The 18,422-nt window shown below is 36.0% G+C and overlaps 1 protein-coding gene and 1 pseudogene across 2 annotated transcripts; both read right to left on the reverse strand.

Annotated features, from left to right (window-relative positions):
* The window catches only part of LOC106344266, a 13,860-nt pseudogene extending 1,984 nt beyond the window's left edge, over positions 1 to 11,876 (reverse strand).
* Positions 11,877 to 13,288: 1,412 nt separating this feature from the next.
* On the reverse strand, positions 13,289 to 15,816 carry LOC106343293 (protein kinase APK1A, chloroplastic-like). 2 transcript variants are annotated; one of them, XM_013782462.1, is made up of 7 exons: positions 15,647 to 15,816; positions 15,400 to 15,512; positions 14,913 to 15,223; positions 14,687 to 14,822; positions 14,472 to 14,614; positions 14,263 to 14,386; positions 13,289 to 13,986 (listed from the first exon to the last, which is right to left on the reverse strand). In XM_013782462.1, the coding sequence occupies exons 2-7, from the start codon at positions 15,440 to 15,442 to the stop codon at positions 13,517 to 13,519; spliced, it is 1,227 nt and encodes a 408-aa protein (XP_013637916.1). In that variant the 5' UTR covers positions 15,443 to 15,512; positions 15,647 to 15,816; the 3' UTR covers positions 13,289 to 13,516. The 2 variants fall into 2 exon arrangements, with proteins under 2 accessions (XP_013637916.1, XP_013637917.1); XM_013782463.1 differs by having other exon boundaries at positions 15,400 to 15,457; positions 15,647 to 15,810.
* Positions 15,817 to 18,422: the final 2,606 nt, after the last annotated feature.

The raw sequence follows: 18,422 nt of genomic DNA on the forward strand, positions 1-18,422 counted from the left end.
GGATGTTACAATTCACCCCCTCTCAAAGAACGCAACGTCTTCGTTGCGCCCCACGATAGGTCTCAAGACGCCTCTCGGGTCAGAACCGAGATGGCTAACCAGCTCTGATACCACTTATAATGCCCCGACCGCCCACAGCTAATGGGCCACCCACGCCCGCTCTCTCAGCCCGTGGGCCCCATCCCGTTCTAACGGTCGGTCCATTAATTTTCCAAGGCTTGGAATCATTGTTTACTGACCCTGCATCACCACCCGACCTTTCCCCGTACTTTGGCCTCACTTGCACGCTATCGCGAATCACTTTCCGATAGGTCATCCATCCTTCCACTACTCTAGATCAAACACGCTTAACTCTAGAGTTCTTTCAGGATGTGCTCCGGAAAAGGTAAGTCAACTTTGGTGACATATGTAGCCAAATCAATTCTCTTAAGCCTTTCCATATATCACAACTCGGGATGTTACATCCACGTGAGCAAATATTGGGCCTTGAAGCTCTAAGGTTGTTATATATATAGTGCTTATCAATAATGTTTCTATTTACTTATCAGTATGTATATCTAATAACAAGAGTTTCTAACTGCAGTAAGATTAAGCACGACCACGTTCAGTACCCGGATGTTGTCAATCCACCTACACTACTTTTGGTGTTATGTGGTAATAAGTTTTTCTTATGTTATTGATTTCATTCTGTTCCTTAAACAAACAAAATATTTCACCAAGATTGATAGTGTGTTCCACCTATCTAAGATGCTTCCAGTTTGAGAGGATGAGAACAAGGTTTCAAGATCGAATCAAACTCCATGTTGACATTTTCTTGTTTTTTTTCTTACTCTTTTTCGAAGATCTGATAATTGGGATAGACGAAAAGAAATTTAACGACGATGAAAGCGCAGAAATCGTGTCGTTCCTAGAGAGGGCTTTTGCACGGCTAGAAGCATGGTTCCAGTGGTTATACACTTCCCAAAAAGGTAATAACATGGACGCCTTTAAATTTTTGTGTTACGTGTTTCTAGCATTTACTATTTTTTTTTTATAAGTATGTGAATTTTCATTAATGAATAATGATACATGAGATATATTTGATTGTTTGACAAAAAAAAAGATATATTTGATTTTGAAGAATCAAAACCTATTGCATCTAAGATAAGCTAATAAAGCAAGAGTCTAGCATTTATTATTATATATTAGCTTAAGATGTCAACTGTTTAACCTAATCAATATGGTGTTTCTTATGACCAGGGAAGAAGGAGGGAAGTTTCTATTGGCGTGGCAGAGACAGTACAACAGATCAAGAACTAAACCCTCGTGTAATGTTTCTTGATTTTTAGTGAAAAATCTTAAGTTTCATTGAAACTGAATGAACTTGTGCATGTCTTATATACTCGAGGTCCTTCAATGTGGGATTCTTTACATATGTTGCTTTAATTAGCTCTTTCACAAATTCCTGCAGACTGTCGCCTCGGGCATGGATGATTATCCTCGGGCTTCGCACCCAAGTGACGATGAGATGCATGTTGACCTCAGATGTTGGATCTATCTTGCAGCAGATTGCATGAAGTTCATCACAACTTTTCTACAGAGAAAAAAAACGGTTATAATTAATAACATAGACTACATATTCTCTAATGGTCACATGTTTTTGGACCTTAAAACAATTGAATGCTGCAGGAGGAAGATTACAGCTCAATTGTCCATCAGCTTTCAGATTTCGATGATCTGAATAAGGTTTACTTTCATATTATTTCCTAAGAAAATGTCACTTATATATAACTTTTTCTTCGAACCACCTTCACATCTAATTCCTTTTAATAGATGCACTATGACCGTGATCATAAGACTTACCTTGACTTCGGTAATCACGCAGAAAAGGTAAAAAAATCTTGTATGAATCACCCCATAGAAAATCCTATATATTTATATAACAGAAACTTTCATGATAGAAAACTAAATATGAAGATTTAATATATATTTGATTCACCAGGTTCGGTTAGTCATCGAATTTGGGAGAGGGATAAGGGTGACAGATGAGGAGCCAGAGCTAAAAAAGGTTCCTCGCGTTGGTTATGCCAGCTTATTTCCCTTCATGTCTAAAATCATCCCACCTGTGAGTTATATACTGTTCATCAATATCTATATTTATCTTTAAGGAAGAAATACCTAAAATTTCACTGTCTTTGGGCTTGGTGAAGCATTCTGAAATCCTCGAGCAACAGCTTGATCTCATTTCGAGTAACGAACTGGTATGTAGTGACTACGGACTTCTTTCACTTGCCAAGACCAGGTGAGTCTTTAATTGATACCAAGCTCTCTCATTACTCAAGCCTCTTCTTTGGTGGTTTGGTGAAACAAAACCAGAATAAAGCAGATTCATAGCTTTGTTATTATCATATCTTCAATGCAGCTCTTTGTACATGACACCGAACGCTCTGATGAACCAACCACCGTGTTGGAGAGGTCCCATATGGATGAATATCAACTACATGATTCTTGCCTCCCTTAAACATTACTCTTCAGGTACATTAAGTTTTTTTTTTCAGTTCACAAGAAAAACCTTTTATATACCCATTCAAAAATTACCTTGCAGTGGAAGGACCGTACAGCGACAAGGCAAGAGATATTTATGTGAAACTAAGGAACAATTTGATAAGGTATATATGCATACTTGTCAGTTGTTAAGACTAATCAATTTAAGACAAAATATTTGACGATGTGTAAATATATATGGCCTTATCTATATGTGTTGTTGATATGTACACTACAAGAAAACAACATGGATACTGAGGGAAAAAATCGTCGGAATTTCGTCGGAATAACGTTATTCCGACGACATACCGACGAAACAAGTCCTCGGAAAATAATTCCTCGGAATTTCTTCTTTCCTCGGAAATCCCTCGGAATTTTCCGACGGAATTCTGAGGAAACACATTTCCGAGGAAATTCCGAGGAGCACTAGTTTGTCGGAAATCTCCTCGGAATATACCGAGGGAGAACTTCGTCGGGATATTTCCTCGGAAGTACATCGATCGATGCGTTTTTCGACATATATTCATCGATCGATCCGTTTATAAAAAAACGTTCGGAATATACCGAGGAACATCTTCCTCGGAATATTCCGAGGAAGATGTTCCTCGGTATATTCCGAACGTTTTTTTATAAACGGATCGATCGATGAATATATGTCGAAAAACGCATCGATCGATGTACTTCCGAGGAAATATCCCGACGAAGTTCTCCCTCGGTATATTCCGAGGAGATTTCCGACAAACTAGTGCTCCTCGGAATTTCCTCGGAAATGTGTTTCCTCAGAATTCCGTCGGAAAATTCCGAGGGATTTCCGAGGAAAGAAGAAATTCCGAGGAATTATTTTCCGAGGACTTGTTTCGTCGGTATGTCGTCGGAATAACGTTATTCCGACGAAATTCCGACGATTTTTTCCCTCAGTATCCATGTTGTTTTCTTGTAGTGTACATATCAACAACACATATAGATAAGGCCATATATATTTACACATCGTCAAATATTTTGTCTTAAATTGATTAGTCTTAACAACTGACAAGTATGCATATATACCTTATCAAATTGTTCCTTAGTTTCACATAAATATCTCTTGCCTTGTCGCTGTACGGTCCTTCCACTGCAAGGTAATTTTTGAATGGGTATATAAAAGGTTTTTCTTGTGAACTGAAAAAAAAAACTTAATGTACCTGAAGAGTAATGTTTAAGGGAGGCAAGAATCATGTAGTTGATATTCATCCATATGGGACCTCTCCAACACGGTGGTTGGTTCATCAGAGCGTTCGGTGTCATGTACAAAGAGCTGCATTGAAGATATGATAATAACAAAGCTATGAATCTGCTTTATTCTGGTTTTGTTTCACCAAACCACCAAAGAAGAGGCTTGAGTAATGAGAGAGCTTGGTATCAATTAAAGACTCACCTGGTCTTGGCAAGTGAAAGAAGTCCGTAGTCACTACATACCAGTTCGTTACTCGAAATGAGATCAAGCTGTTGCTCGAGGATTTCAGAATGCTTCACCAAGCCCAAAGACAGTGAAATTTTAGGTATTTCTTCCTTAAAGATAAATATAGATATTGATGAACAGTATATAACTCACAGGTGGGATGATTTTAGACATGAAGGGAAATAAGCTGGCATAACCAACGCGAGGAACCTTTTTTAGCTCTGGCTCCTCATCTGTCACCCTTATCCCTCTCCCAAATTCGATGACTAACCGAACCTGGTGAATCAAATATATATTAAATCTTCATATTTAGTTTTCTATCATGAAAGTTTCTGTTATATAAATATATAGGATTTTCTATGGGGTGATTCATACAAGATTTTTTTACCTTTTCTGCGTGATTACCGAAGTCAAGGTAAGTCTTATGATCACGGTCATAGTGCATCTATTAAAAGGAATTAGATGTGAAGGTGGTTCGAAGAAAAAGTTATATATAAGTGACATTTTCTTAGGAAATAATATGAAAGTAAACCTTATTCAGATCATCGAAATCTGAAAGCTGATGGACAATTGAGCTGTAATCTTCCTCCTGCAGCATTCAATTGTTTTAAGGTCCAAAAACATGTGACCATTAGAGAATATGTAGTCTATGTTATTAATTATAACCGTTTTTTTTCTCTGTAGAAAAGTTGTGATGAACTTCATGCAATCTGCTGCAAGATAGATCCAACATCTGAGGTCAACATGCATCTCATCGTCACTTGGGTGCGAAGCCCGAGGATAATCATCCATGCCCGAGGCGACAGTCTGCAGGAATTTGTGAAAGAGCTAATTAAAGCAACATATGTAAAGAATCCCACATTGAAGGACCTCGAGTATATAAGACATGCACAAGTTCATTCAGTTTCAATGAAACTTAAGATTTTTCACTAAAAATCAAGAAACATTACACGAGGGTTTAGTTCTTGATCTGTTGTACTGTCTCTGCCACGCCAATAGAAACTTCCCTCCTTCTTCCCTGGTCATAAGAAACACCATATTGATTAGGTTAAACAGTTGACATCTTAAGCTAATATATAATAATAAATGCTAGACTCTTGCTTTATTAGCTTATCTTAGATGCAATAGGTTTTGATTCTTCAAAATCAAATATATCTTTTTTTTTGTCAAACAATCAAATATATCTCATGTATCATTATTCATTAATGAAAATTCACATACTTATAAAAAAAAAATAGTAAATGCTAGAAACACGTAACACAAAAATTTAAAGGCGTCCATGTTATTACCTTTTTGGGAAGTGTATAACCACTGGAACCATGCTTCTAGCCGTGCAAAAGCCCTCTCTAGGAACGACACGATTTCTGCGCTTTCATCGTCGTTAAATTTCTTTTCGTCTATCCCAATTATCAGATCTTCGAAAAAGAGTAAGAAAAAAAACAAGAAAATGTCAACATGGAGTTTGATTCGATCTTGAAACCTTGTTCTCATCCTCTCAAACTGGAAGCATCTTAGATAGGTGGAACACACTATCAATCTTGGTGAAATATTTTGTTTGTTTAAGGAACAGAATGAAATCAATAACATAAGAAAAACTTATTACCACATAACACCAAAAGTAGTGTAGGTGGATTGACAACATCCGGGTACTGAACGTGGTCGTGCTTAATCTTACTGCAGTTAGAAACTCTTGTTATTAGATATACATACTGATAAGTAAATAGAAACATTATTGATAAGCACTATATATATAACAACCTTAGAGCTTCAAGGCCCAATATTTGCTCACGTGGATGTAACATCCCGAGTTGTGATATATGGAAAGGCTTAAGAGAATTGATTTGGCTACATATGTCACCAAAGTTGACTTACCTTTTCCGGAGCACATCCTGAAAGAACTCTAGAGTTAAGCGTGTTTGATCTAGAGTAGTGGAAGGATGGATGACCTATCGGAAAGTGATTCGCGATAGCGTGCAAGTGAGGCCAAAGTACGGGGAAAGGTCGGGTGGTGATGCAGGGTCAGTAAACAATGATTCCAAGCCTTGGAAAATTAATGGACCGACCGTTAGAACGGGATGGGGCCCACGGGCTGAGAGAGCGGGCGTGGGTGGCCCATTAGCTGTGGGCGGTCGGGGCATTATAAGTGGTATCAGAGCTGGTTAGCCATCTCGGTTCTGACCCGAGAGGCGTCTTGAGACCTATCGTGGGGCGCAACGAAGACGTTGCGTTCTTTGAGAGGGGGTGAATTGTAACATCCTGAGTTGTGATATATGGAAAGGCTTAAAGGAATTGATTTGGCTACCTATGTCACCAAAGTTGACTTACCTTTTCCGGAGCACATCCTGAAAGAACTCTAGAGTTAAGCGTGCTTGAGCTGGAGTAGTGGAAGGATGAGTGACCTATCGTAAAGTGATTCGCGATAGCGTGCGAGTGAGGCCAAAGCACGGGGAAAGGTCGGGTGGTGATTGCAGGGTCAGTAAACAATGATTCCAAGCCTTGGAAAATTAACGGGCGGACCGTTGGAACGGGATGGGGCCCACGGGCTGAGAGAGCGGACGTGGGTGGCCCATTAGCTGTAGGCGGTCGGCACATTACAGTGGAATCCATCCTTCCACGTTCATTAGGTCTAACCAGTGTCCAACAATGTCCAAGGTTATGCGGAAATCCCAACGCCTAAATCAACCTCACACATGAGCACTCCACAGGATGATTTAAAAGACTTTATTAAGATATTTTAGTCATGATATCAACGAACCAGATCAACATTTGATGGAAACCTTCATCCGACAATTGTCCCCATGGAAGTTTGGATCGGCATGGAACTGCTGTGTACAGCTCAGCTGGCCAATAGTGCAAGAAATGATGCTTACTTTTATGGTAATATACTTTTGATTGACCATAGAGGTAACCAATGCCTCCAAGCATGTTCCCAATGGCAGCTTTACCAACGTCCAAAGTTTTAGCGTCAATCTAGAATCACATGATCACAGAGATTGGCATATTTACACTACATCATTGACTATATAACGCTAGCGCTAAGAAACTTATGAGTAGAATCAAACCTCTTCAGAAAGGTTGAAGCATTCCCTGAATTTTTCATCAAATGCTACATGTTTCTCTGCAAGTAGAGTAGTGAGTTGCGAACCTACATGGATTGAAAATGGAAAGTTAGGAAAATGCACCGGATAATTAATATCATTACTATAGCTAATCAAAATAGATATGCATAATAATATACAAGTGCACACAACAAAATTAAAATGATTATACAAAAGTTTATTGTGTTTAGGAAAATGTCATCAATCAATCCATCACTATCATAACATCAATATATGCTCGAAGGTGCCAGGCTTGAAAAACCTGTAAGAGTGTTTGTACGATCCTCCATATCGGCAGTTTTTTCATCTAAGGCAATATCTATAGTAGAGAACTGGCTCATAGTGGAAATCTGCATGGCAACAGTTAAATCATAGGATCCATATGAGTAAATGTGGGATGGTGGTTTTATTCTTAAATAACCATGTATATATATCTTGATAAAGACTGTTTTACCTGAAAAACATAAACGTTGGAATCATCCTCCGCAGTGTCAGAGAGTTTAACTTGCCCAAACATATTTTCCTGAAAATATACAAGCCGAGAGGCATGTAAGCACATGTGGTCTTTACAATAGTATATATATATATGAAAGACCTGCAAAATTGAGAATATCACTAACAGTGAGGTTTTTCTGAACAAGATCAGATAGATTGACAGAGTTGGCCGTCTTGAACCCGCAATAATGACTTACGAGACCAGGAGTCTGCAAATAAGGAGAAGCTAAAACAGTTAGAACACTTGTTTCCAGCGAAGGAAGTAACTAGAATCCTATGATCTCTGAAGACCACTACAAATTAAAGAAAAAGCTACCTCTGACTTTAAGTGCAACTGCCAGTTTCATACATCTACTTCACGTGAACCGCAAACCAGGGTAGAACTGCCTTGAAGCCCTAAATTTAGAACTTTGCCACTTTCATCAGCTATATAGAAGAAGAGATTCACGCCTCTCTTTTCTTAGTCATCCAGCCTATAATATTTTCAAGAAGAAAAAAAAAATTCAATCATTAATCAACAATATATGAAAAAGAACAAAACTTAGGTTCACCCCTAAGAGCATCTTCAATAGTGTTCTCGGTGGCTCGGAATCATAGGTAAACTTTTTAGAATTTTTTATTATTATTTTTTTGTACGTTTAAAAAAAAAAATTAAAAACGGAACCAATCGCGGATCGCCACGTGTCGTGGGACCCGCGAATAGTGTAAGGATTCACTAACAATCAGTCCTTAATTAAGGGTTTTAAGTACCCACCAATCCTTAACAAAATGTGAGGCCCACTAAATATCTTAATATTATTTTGCTAAGGATTCTAGTCTTTTGCGAAGGATTCTAGTCTAAAATCCTCCATTGGAGGTGCTCTAAGGTTAACCATTAAATTCACCTCCCCTCTTATTATCAATCAAAATGCCACATAAATTAATAATAAAATACATTATTTTTTAAAAAAAAAAATTTAAAATATTTGAAAAAAAATAATGACGCTCATTTTAATGACGCTAACGCCACTAACTAACCCTAAATTTTAAATTCTAAACCCTAAACCTTAAATCTAAACCCTAAACCCTAAATTTTAAACTCAAACTCTAAACCCTAAACCGAAACCCTATATCTTAAACCCAAACCGTAAACCCTAAACCCAAACTGTAAACTCTAAACCTAAACCATAGACCTTAAACTCAAACCCTAGATCCTAAACCCAAACCTAGACTCTAAACCCAAATCTTAAACACTAAAGAAACAACATCAACATTAATCCAAACTTTTAGGTTATAGAATTTGGGTTCAGGGTTTACAATTTGAGTTTAGGTTGTACGGATTATGTTTGGATATATGGGTTGAGTTTAGAGTCTATGATTTGAGTTTATGATATAGGGTTTTGGTTTAGGGTTTACGGTTTCGGTTTAAGGTTTAGGATTTGGATTTAGGATATAGGGTTTGGGTTTAGGGTTTAGGATTTGAGTTTAGGGTTTATGGTATAGATTTAAAGTTTAGGGTTTAGTTAGTGGTGTTAGCATTATTAAAATTGGCGTTATTATTTTTTTTCAATTATTTAAAAAAATTTTAAATAAAATTAATCTATTTTATTATTAATCAAGGTGGTATTTTGATTGGTAACAACAGGAGATGAGAGGTGAAGGAGATGAGAGGTGAATTTAATGCGTATTGTTTTCCGATAAGTTTGGTAATAAATCTACAAAAACAGTTTTTGGTCGTACAATTTTCTATATAAATCTGTCAAGAAATGAAGTACTCTTTAAGTAGACGTTTGTTTTGATAGTAAGTTTGATGTGGTAATTAATATATTAAAAAGTATATATATATGGGCTATATCATTTTCATTTATACCATATTCATTGTTGAGCTTGAGCATATATCACAGCACTTGTAGTTGCAGGTAACATTTGATTCTACCAGGGCCGCTCCTTCTGTTCGCTCCGGATGTTATGCGCTCTGAATGTTATGCGCTCTGAATGATCACTGAAACTGAGAAATCAAAGTGATAATGTTGTTAAAAAATGGGAAAAGAAACCCTAGATAGTCAATGCTTTGGTTTATCCGATCTAAGTTGACATTTTGAGTCATTTTTAATAAAACGAATATCAATATAAATTAATTAATTCAGATCGTGCTCGCGATTAACCATTTCGCCTTTTAGACTTTTTGTTTTCAAGACTTTCTAGTCTTTTTCTAATACATCATTAGATTATAGAAAGGCCCAGTCATGATGTTGCCAGAGTAACGGCAAATGTTAAAAATAAGGGATACTAGACTTTGGTCCGCACGGGTGTTTTCATTCATTTTAATATTTTTAAGATTTTTTTTTTCTATATTGTAGATTGTATATACTTTATGCATTTATCATTTAAATATTTGTTTAATATGAACTTTTCAACAACATAATTTTATACCAGAAATTTACAGTAATTTTATATTTTGTCTTATATATAGAGTTTGTGATTATAGTAGTTTATATAAATATTTGTATTGTTAGATTGCATTCGAATAGAAATTATACAAAATATTTACTAAGTAACATACTTGTAATCAATTTTATTTTCATAATATAAATTTATACCAGAAATTTACAGTAATTTTATATATTGTCTTATAGAGTTTATGATTATAGTAATTTATATTACTATTTGTATTGTTAGATTGCATTCAAATAGAAGTTATAAAAAATATTCGCTAAGTAACTTACTTGTAATTAATTTTCTTTTCGTAACAACATTACATATAGTGATATTAATTCATTTTTTACATCATCCGTATCTTACATTTTTAGTTCTTGGTACAAATTTGTGCTGATAAAATGGATAAATTTAATGTAGATGTCAAACAAATGGACTATATATCTCAAGATAATAAAAAATACTAAACCAAAAATTAGTACTAAAACAGATTAGTCTGGAAAAAATAAAAATAAACAAACATATCTAACCTTTTTGAGTTTGATGAATTTCTACCGGTGAATCAAAGTTTAGCTTCTTCATCTTCTCTCTTCGTATTTTTCTACCCCATCACTTTTTGTCAAAGATCAAACTCCACCATTAAAAAACAACAGTCATGATAGATCTCCTTCATAAGAGGTGTTATGTTTCCACGAATGAAAAATTTTACTTGAATGTACCATCCGATTTTATATGATTTGAGATTTTTGAGAAGAGTAAAAAAAATTTTGTTAGACATGATTTGTTTGTTTTTCAGAATAAAAATAGTTTCACGTAATATATGGTATATATATGGTTTGTGCGATTGTGAAATATGGAAATAATCAGCACAAAAATTCTCAACAGTGTAATTTGCAAGTTCTATAAAAAAGAATTTAAATCAATATCAATTCTGATATTTTCAAAATTAATCATATTTCCTCTGTTAGGATTATATATTTAGATTTGAATACATAGTTTAAAAAATCGATTATGATTGGTTTAGTCCATAGAATATTTGTTTTTTTGTATCCTATTAAAATTAAAAGATTATCTTGGAATAAATAGGAATATCAAAATATATATATTTTAAAGGAAATAGAATTTCTTTAAATATTGCCAAATTTTTTTTTCCATTTATGTGATATTATATAGAAAATAAATATTCTGGTTGTTCATTTATAGATTGTATGTAAGAGATCAAAATATTTTTTGGTTAATGTGATAGCAAAAAGAAGGATATTGTTAAGCTAAGTTATAAGTAAAGTGGTTGATTTTGACAAATATTTTATGGAACTGATTAATATTTCATATATCTTCAATTGAATACTTACTAACATTCCGCATAAATATGTCTCACGATTTCTTTTTATAAAAATATAGTTAATTTCAGGTATTTTGTTACACAATATAATTTTGGTTGACTTAATTAAAGTTGTGTGTATATTACTATATTATGTATTTTCCCAAAGATTCTTTGGTTTGGTTTGAAAATTGAGTGTACACACAAAACCAAAGACGTACCGACATAATTTTATGCACTCGATTTTTATACACTCGGTTGATTAATAGATGGCAACCTTTTTGATGCAGATAAATGAAATTGTATCCATGTTTTAAAAAAAATGAAATTCTAGCCGCAGCAGAAAATTAAACAGAGTAAACAAATGCTAACTGGGTGTGTCGAATGGAATATTCGCAGGTCTAGATAACACAATTGAAAGATTAGGGTTGATTCATAAGGATGTTTCTGCAATTTACAAAGATTTGGGCTGATTTGAAAATAATGAGAAATGTGAGGGACAAAATGCAAATACGGAGAAGCCAGCCATAGTAACGGATCGAGCTTTCTCTTCGCTGTATCTGGAGTTGATGACGCCGGCGGCCATGACGATTAAGGCCACGATGGAGAAACGGAGCAGAGACACGGAATAGAGAGGTCGTGGACTTCAGACGCGTCACGCAACAAAGATGCAGAGATGAAGAGTACTGGAGGGCATGGAGGAAGAGAGATGAAGAGTACTGGAGGGCATGGAGGAAAAGCCACGGTGGGTAAGAGAGCACGGTCACAGAGCACCATGATTTAACGGAGCACCGGAGTTGCGATTTGGAGAAGAAGGAGCCAATACTTTGATCATTCAATTTAAGTAATTGGTTAAGAATTAAATAAAATGACTGTGTATTAGATCAGTGGCATAACATTGTAATTATTAAGGAAAACTCAGGGTTAAGTCTAGTTTGTACTTCTGTTTTAATAGTTTAGATATAGTTGAATTTGCGATACTAAATTTGTTTAAATCTATTTTTTGGAAAATAACAACTAGTATTTTCCCCGGTTTTAAAGAAATTGTTATCGTCCAAACACAAGAAAATTTTTAGTTGATGAATGTTGTTCATAAATCGTAACTATATATATAAAACAAGAATTATCAAAATTTTCAGAAAAGTTATAAGAGTTTTCAGAAAAATTCTGAAAGCTTTTTGGAAACTTTTACAAGATTTCAAAAGGTTTATCAAGTCTCGGAATTTTCATAGGTAATTAAAATTATCAATATAAACTAAAACTAATATCACATATTGGATGGACCTGGTACTATGTACAAACTGATATGAGCTAACTTATATTGCATGCTCAGACGTTGAGAACAGTTCATATGATTTAAAATAGGCTCATCACTTTCTTGAATTAGCTATGACATGCGTGAATCAATCCGTCTTCTTTAGAAAGACAAAATATGTCACATGTAGTTCGTGATCGTGGGCTAAAGTAAAGGAGCGTCTCATATCTGAAAACAAGAGAACAAGAAACAGAGACGCAACAAGAGCCCTCGAAATTAACTTGAGCTTTGGTACTGATGTGAACCCCAAGGCACGTTAGTCTTCACTTGCTACGTTCATTTTTTTTCGTTGCTTATTGTGTCACAACAATTTTCTTTTGAAGCTTCGTGCATGTGTTCATTCCTATCGTCCAACCTAGTTTACTGGAAATATTAACCGATTCTCATTTTCTTTATGTAATTGAAGAGAATATACTCCTAACAAATACTCCCCCCGTTTCCGAAATAAAGATTTTATGGAGTTTATTCTTGTTTCACAAAAATAGATTTTATATATTTTAAAAGTACTTTTATATACTTTTGAAAAAAATTAATTGTAAATAGATTAAATTTTATTAGTGGATGGTTATTGAAAATTGTATTAAAAATAAATTGTAAATTAAATTATATAATATTTATTATATTTTTACTAAACGTGAAAATTCTAAAAAATCTTACTTTCGGGAACATGGGAGCAGAAGATATCAATAAAAAGCATATATGGAAGCTAACTTATCCATGTGTCAATGTAACCTCATGTTACAAAGATCAAAATTAATTGTTTGTTGTCCTGTAAGCAGAGATGGACTGTATTATGAACTGAATTCTTGCACTAACAGACAAGTGTACAACCAAATCCAAGACATGACATAATATAGGAACTTACATGTTCTGCAAAAGCTCAAGCAAGAACACAGACGTGTTATCACTCTTCAGACATACAGCGGCGAAGCAGATGGGCGAGGATAAGCGACAACTGTACAGCCCACAGCGGTCTGCCTAACAAAACCTGCATCAGGTTTTTTGGTAACAACACTGTCACTTCTCCTACGCACTCTTCTCTCTGTCCTATCCACGTTTCCTCCTCTAGAAGCATTTAGAGACTGAATATGCTCAAGTTGAGAAACCACTTCTTTCATATCTGGTCTAAGCTTAATCTCTGTAGTAAGACACCTCAGAGACAGAGTAGCCACTTTACATGCTTCTTCCATAGAGTACTGGTCCTGAAGACGATTATCAACTACTCTGAATATCTTTCTCTTGTTTGCTAGGTATGGTCTAGCCCACTCCACAAGGTTCCTCTCTCCCGACGGTCTGTTTCTGTCCATGGCTCGACGACCAGACAACAGCTCCAGAAGTACAACCCCGAAGCTATAGACATCACTCTTTGTTGTTAGATGACCTAAGAAAAAATGCAAAAGTGGTTAATTAGCTAGACTGTGGTTAGACGCTTTATATACAATGAAAATTATTGTTTAGACGGGCGTCTAAATCATTTTTTTTTTAAGTTTAGATCGATTTTTCAAAATAAATTGTCTAGAAAAATTTATTTAGATCCAATTTTTTAAACACTCACAAGACCAAGCCTAGGCCTAAACCGATTTTTTTAAACACTCACAAGACAAAGCCAACCAAAGAAACAATGATTTGACCAGAAAATAAAGAACTTGACACGTACCGGTTGCGAGGTACTCAGGAGCTGCATATCCATGTGTACCCATGACACGTGTAGAGACGTGGCTTTCATCTCCTATTGGCCCATCCTTAGCCAACCCAAAATCAGAGAGCTTTGCGTTATACTCCTGCAACCATCCAAGATACGGTCTTTTATCATAAAGCTTGAAATTTGCACAATAAAAAAATGAGTGAAAAAAAAACTTAAAATACCGAATCAAGAAGGATGTTAGAAGTCTTGAAGTCTCTGTATATCACTCTTGTCTCGGAGCTGTGAAGGAAAGCAAGTCCCTTTGCAGCACCAAGAGCAACTTTCAACCTAAGTTTCCAAGATAACGGTTGGAAATACAAACCCCCTGTGACATAAAAATATTCATAAACATCACAAACAAAGCCATAAGAGTCTTTAAGAAATAAGGAAGACATACTCCTGAAAAGATGATTCTCTAGGCTACCACGTGGCATGAACTCGTAAACAAGAAGACGGTGCTCATCCTCTAGGCAATAACCTATCAGCTTCACGAGGTGTCCATGAGAGAACTGGCCTAGGTAATTCACTTCAGCCTGCAAAATCATATAACCATCATCATGAATATAAACCAAAAGTAAGTTTATTTATTATTTATTATTTATTATTTAGGATTTTTATATTACCAGCCACTCCTGGTGACCTTGCCAACCATCTTGGTTAAGCTTTTTAACAGCAATAACCAAACCAGTGCCTGGTTTGGTTGCCGTGAGAGACTTCTCATCAATCCATCCTTTGAAGACACAACCGAATCCACCTTCACCAAGCACACTGTCTGGTCTGAAGTTCCTAGTTGCGGATTTGAGCTCTGCAAAGCTGAAACTCTTGAGGTTTGGAGACTGTAAGATCTCTCCCTCAGTTCGAGGGGTTGGTCTTACAGACACAGATGAACCCTTACTCCCAAGACTGCCAGTATCTTTGAACTTTGGACTCGCCCCTACAAAACCCACCAAAAAAAACAGAGCAAAGTCTAACACTTTCAGGCAAGAACAGAGCAAAATCTAACACTTTGAGGTGAAAACAGAGCAAATCTGAGAACTTTTGCATCCACAGAGGAATGTAAGCAAGTCTCGTAGTTTAAGATGAGACAAAGGCAAGTAAAATGTGTTTTACCTGGGCTCTCAGCTTTGACCTGAGCACTCAAGCAAGCCCCCATGATTGTGTGGTGATTCTGTAGAGAGAACCAAAAATGGGAACCTTTAAGCAATCTTCAGCTATATATCACACTTGAGACAATAAAAAGGTACAAACTTTTAATCAAGTAGAAGCTGGAAAAGATATCATAATGTGAAAAGAAAAGATTTTGCACAATTTTTATCCACACAAAAGTATTTTGACCAACCATGTTCTTCGTACTCACCTTTTTATTCTATTGGTTCTCAAGTCTCAACATGAGAGAGTGTGAGAAAAGGCGTTGCCGTTGGGTAGTGGTGGCATTAATGGTGGATCAGTCTCCTGCCTCTCTCCTTCTTCTTCTTTTTTTTTATCAGTTTTCGAGCTTCTCTTTCTCTCTTTATCGTTACGTTTTAGTATTTGTTATTTATATATTGTTTCTTTTTGGTACTACGAAGACAGATATGATGAAGTAAGAAAAGATAGGGTGTTCGGTCGCTCTCAGCCGTTGGATCTGACGTCAACATTGTTGTTCTCGATGTAGAATTGTAGCTGGTGTGGGAGCGAGGCTAGGCTCGGCTCACTTAGGTTTTAATGAAATACTAAATTGATCATGTGACTTGGAAGTCAAGCATAGACTCTGGTCGGTTAACCATGGTAGTATGATTTTTTGAATTACCAATCGGATTTTAGATTTACAAGCAATAACTGTGATTTAGATTAAACAATACTGTTAAGTATGTGACTAATCGCACCGGTTCTAAAGATTTTCAGACTACTAGTACTATCTAGAAAGAAAAAAACACACAGATTTTCCTAGTTACCAATTACCCTTGCACACTGCTGTGTTACCCTCTGCTTGTTACTGATTATTACTCGTGCAAGCAGTGTGTGGTGTGAATGTGTGATGGTTTCTTGAATTTTGAATATATGAAGAAAATATTTGCATTGCTATTTAAGATATGACTGGAATTATGAAGCCAAAACCTTATATTTAAGAAATTAGAAGAAGAAAAAAGTTTTGCATTGCTATTTAAGAAAATATTTGTCTGTTATTCCAAATAATATTTCTAAACATGCTGAGAGAATATATCAACGTTTTCTTATTTGAAATAGTTTACAAAATACACTCTCATGTCAATGATATTTGTGGAAACGAACAAAATTAACAATTCTACTTAAATGGACATAGAACATGGCATACTGTCATACTGAGTCCTTTTTAGAAAAATTAAAATATATAATCGACAGTAAAAGATATTGTTTTCTAGAATGAGTTGATGATAATTTGGTAATCCAGGACAAAAGCGAAACTAAAGGCAGAAGGAAAGTGCCGTGGTGTGGTGTGTCCTAATATGATTGTTTAGCAATTAACCCTTTTGTCTCATTGGATGTGACCGTGTGAACCGAATAGTTAGCCAGTTTGACTTTAACGTCTTTGACGACCCTCGGATGGTGGACCCAGACAGACAAAGATCCAATGCCCACTTGATAGCATGTCTGCCACGTGGTTGCCGCGCAGATTCACTGTTTCTTTCCACGGCTCATTCCAACTTACGCGGCTTGTGCCCGTGACGAATAGTTAGTAGTTACAAAAGCTGTTATGTCTATCCTATAATCTTAAACAAAGTTTAGAGGCTTGGAAATTAGATTGATTAAACGCAGGGGTAGTAGATGCGATGCACTCCCCCTTGGATGTCATAACCATATCGGGCTTGTAATGTGCTAACGTTGCCTCATCACCGCAACAATAGATTTCATTACTTCCCCTTGTTTGGACCTTTAACGGACCTTAAACATGGAAGCGTGTGCTAATATTCAAAAATCTTCTCACATATAAAGCCCATCTTCTAATCTTAGGATTTTAATGTTTAGATCAATTTCTAGCCCATAAAACCAGCATACTCCTTCATTCTCTTGCTTGTATTTGGTTCGGTTTTTAAATTCATTGTTTTGTTCTGATTTGGTGTTTTGAAATTGAACTAGTTTAGTACCTTTATTTGGATGGAAAAGCTAATAAAAAGAACTATACGCTACCGTATCATCATTTGACAAAAGAAATGGTTGTTCATAGTCATAAATCCGATTAAAAATCGACTTTTAGACAAATCTTAATACTCGCAAAAGTTAATAAGTTGTAAAAGAATGGGGAATTGTTTTTGTGTCTTATTAATAAGTAATAGAGGTTCCTTATATAAGGATTACAAAGTATAGGAAAAAGGAAATTATCTAAAACCTAATACAACATGAAATAGGAAAAGATCTAAAACAGATAAATGGAAACTTCCTAGATCTAAAGTCGGCCGATCTTAAAAATTATCCAAAACCTAATACAACATGAAATAGGAAAAGATCTAAAACAGATAAATGGAAAACGTCCTAAGACTAAAGTCGGCCGTCTCTCTCTCCTCTTGGGCCGCCGACTCTCTCTCCTCTTGGGCCACGGTTTGGCCTTATCTTGGTCATGGTTATGGGCCATCCACATAATGATTTATAACACTCCCCCTTGGATGCCATAACCATATGGGTTTGTATCATGCACGACGTTGCCTCATTAAAACCTCTCTGGGAAAACCAAAAACCCAAGGTGGGAAAAAATGGAAACCGTAGACAGGAAAAAGAGTACAACACATGACACTCCCCCTGATGAAGGCATCACTGAAGATCCTTCAACTGGCGCATTCCTATCTGATGAACCAGCTTCCTGAACGTTGAGGTTGGCAGAGACTTAGTGAACAGATCGGCCGAATTGTCACTGGACCGAACCTAAACCACTTCAACTTCTTTAGTCTTCTGCAGTTCGTGGGTGAAGAAGAACTTAGGCAAGATGTGTTTTGTTCTATCTCCCTTAACGTATCCATCTTTGAGCTGAGCTATACAAGCTGCATTGTCCTCATAGATGATCGTTGGTTCTTCCTTTTCTTTTCCCACGGCCAAGCCACTTTCCCTTAGGATATGGCCGGTCATGTTCCTCAACCATACAAGCTCTCGGCTTGCTTCATACATGGCTATGATCTCGGCAT

This window comes from Brassica oleracea, chromosome C5 (assembly GCF_000695525.1).
Source record: "Brassica oleracea var. oleracea cultivar TO1000 chromosome C5, BOL, whole genome shotgun sequence".
In the NCBI taxonomy this organism is placed as follows: Eukaryota; Viridiplantae; Streptophyta; class Magnoliopsida; order Brassicales; family Brassicaceae; genus Brassica; species Brassica oleracea.

What these genes read in the sequence shown, in the direction of transcription:
- LOC106343293 (XM_013782462.1), bottom strand. Translation starts at nt 15,442, where the DNA reads ATGGGGGCTTGCTTGAGTGCTCAGGTCAAAGCTGAGAGCCCAG. An exon ending in AAGGTCACCAGGAGTGGCTG is followed by an intron (nt 14,823 to 14,912) that starts GTAATATAAAAA and finishes ATGATTTTGCAG; the next exon opens with GCTGAAGTGAATTACCTAGG. An exon ending in AGAGAATCATCTTTTCAGGA is followed by an intron (nt 14,615 to 14,686) that starts GTATGTCTTCCT and finishes TTTATGTCACAG; the next exon opens with GGGGTTTGTATTTCCAACCG.